General features: G+C 56.3%; 1 protein-coding gene across 1 annotated transcript in view; it reads right to left on the bottom strand.

The window, feature by feature from the left end:
* The window catches only part of ARSG (arylsulfatase G), a 91651-nt gene that overhangs the window by 14061 nt on the left and 75559 nt on the right, over positions 1–2031 (bottom strand). The window contains exon 10 of the mRNA XM_045299485.1: positions 239–359. Coding sequence (XP_045155420.1) covers positions 239–359 — 121 coding nt within the window. The remainder of the gene's footprint in view (positions 1–238; positions 360–2031) is intronic.

Below are 2031 nucleotides of genomic sequence, written 5' to 3'. Positions count from 1 at the left end.
TCTACCAGCCTGTGGCCCTCTGCCTCTGTCCCCCTGTGTCCTGTTTGTCACCTTCCGCAGCTACGCGAGCCAGGAGAAGCCTCCAGCTCACATCTGACCTAGGGACGCACACTGACCTGGACTTACCAGCTTCTGCAACTGTATGCGCCATCTCTTGAGCGAAATCTCTTCCTACCCAGACATACGAAGGGCCACTGGCGGTGTGCTCTAGCAAACCCAACCTGACACACTCACTTACCCTGTGTCCAGTCTGCCTGCGGCTGAGGAGAACCTCAGAGGCGTCCAACCCATCCAAGTGCCGGTCCGGGGGCAGGCAGGTCCGGGCCAGGGCCACGACGGTGGGGAAGATGTCCAGCACACTGCAGGAGGAAGGAGAGCACATGGGCCCCACGCAGTGGTCAGAACGAGCCCCAGCCGCCTCCTCTGGCTGCTGTCATTCCACTTCCCTCTGCTCTGCTCCTCCTGAGGGCAAGTGCTGTGGGGAGACTCTGCAGGTGGCTCGTTGCCTGGGTTCCAATCCCCACTCTGCCACGTACAACCTAGTTCCTCGCAGCCTCAGTCTGCTCCTCTCTAAAATGGGCCCTATAAGCACAGTGCCGGCCTCCTCGGGCACTTAGAAGTAGGCCTGCTACTTGGAATGTGTCCACGGGGCGGGGTTTTAGAATCATTCGTGACTAGCCGCTCTCTCTGAGATCTTGGGGAGGCCTACTGGTGACCAGCTAGGCCCCAGCTGCTGACTTTGAGGGCGCAGGATGGGACAGGGGCCTGCCTGCAGAAGGATGTTTTCCCTTCGATCCTCAGCCCGTGGTGCTTGCTGGGAGACAGTCCATCTCTGCTCAGAATGCCACCCTACACAGAACAGTCTGCTCTTCTTCTGTGTTGGTGAGCTTTCCCCCAATTCCATAATAGGGAACACTGCCTGTCGCGACAGACAGCACACACAGACAGACCCGCGAGGACAGAACACACCAACAGCCCCCCACCCCCCCTCAAAGCAACTGCTGTTAGCATGATGGCGCCTTTCCTCAAAGCCATTTGCTCTTTCATTCACACAGCTCGGTTTTACATGGCAATCCGGTCTCCCTCCGGCCTGCTGGGCTGAGGGCTGGCCCTTGACAGGGCTGTTGATCTGCGGGCCGAGCCAACTGAGTCAGGGGTCTTGGTAAGAGCCAGGAAGCAGGCTTATGGGAGGCCAGAGTACCCAGGGAAGGCCCGGGGCCTCCTGGACGCTGGGCACCACAGCAAACTTGGGCTGACTCTTGGGGAGGCCTCAGGACCAATGTCAAAATGAAACCAAATGGAAACCAGTGGCCAGCTGTGGGATTCAAAACGACTTCCCCAGCTCGACTCCCCCAAATACATATGTCAGACTTAGGACACTGCTTGCAACTAAAGGTAAATGATTGTCAAGTTAACTCCCTGAAGACTCCAGCCATCCCGAGCAAGCAGACACCATTGTTTCTCCCACAATAGCTAGGTCCCAGCTGTTAGGGACAGTGGATTGCTTCCCCTGAAAGTTCTAGGGCAATCATGAATCTAGGGTCACATGTATGACCCCAATCCCTCCCCTTCCTATTGTGGGTATACACCTAAATGACCCCCCTCCCATTACTGCATTACCTACAGCACAACCCCTTCCTGTGACGTACGTCTTTACCTGTAATTAGGGGGCTTGCACGCCCCCCAAAGGTATATAAGCCTTGGTTAGAAAAAAGGAGCTCTCTCTCCCGGTCCGTCCTCTCTCCCCCAGTCCTCCTTCCCCTCCCCATCTCTCCCGCCCTCGAGTGTCCCAGCTCCATCTGAACCACAAGAGGAGCTGAGGTGAGCATGCTACGATGAAATGTGTCTGACTCCATTATTATTTCAATCTCTTCTCTCTCTCATTCTCTATGACTTTACTGCAGTCTTTACCTATTATCGCTGTACAATTGCGCCTAGTGGACCCGTGATGATTTGTTAGGGGCTGGCTACCCTGACAGCCGGCCCGGCTCCTCCAGCTTCCAGAAACCCAGGCAGGGCAGCGTCACACTG

This window comes from Echinops telfairi, unplaced genomic scaffold (genome assembly GCF_000313985.2).
Source record: "Echinops telfairi isolate 266 unplaced genomic scaffold, ASM31398v2 ScPeMD7_7458;HRSCAF=8496, whole genome shotgun sequence".
Classification (NCBI taxonomy): Eukaryota; Metazoa; Chordata; class Mammalia; order Afrosoricida; family Tenrecidae; genus Echinops; species Echinops telfairi.
The sequence above is the reverse complement of the archived record's forward strand: the minus strand, read 5'-3'. Positions and strand labels throughout refer to the sequence as shown.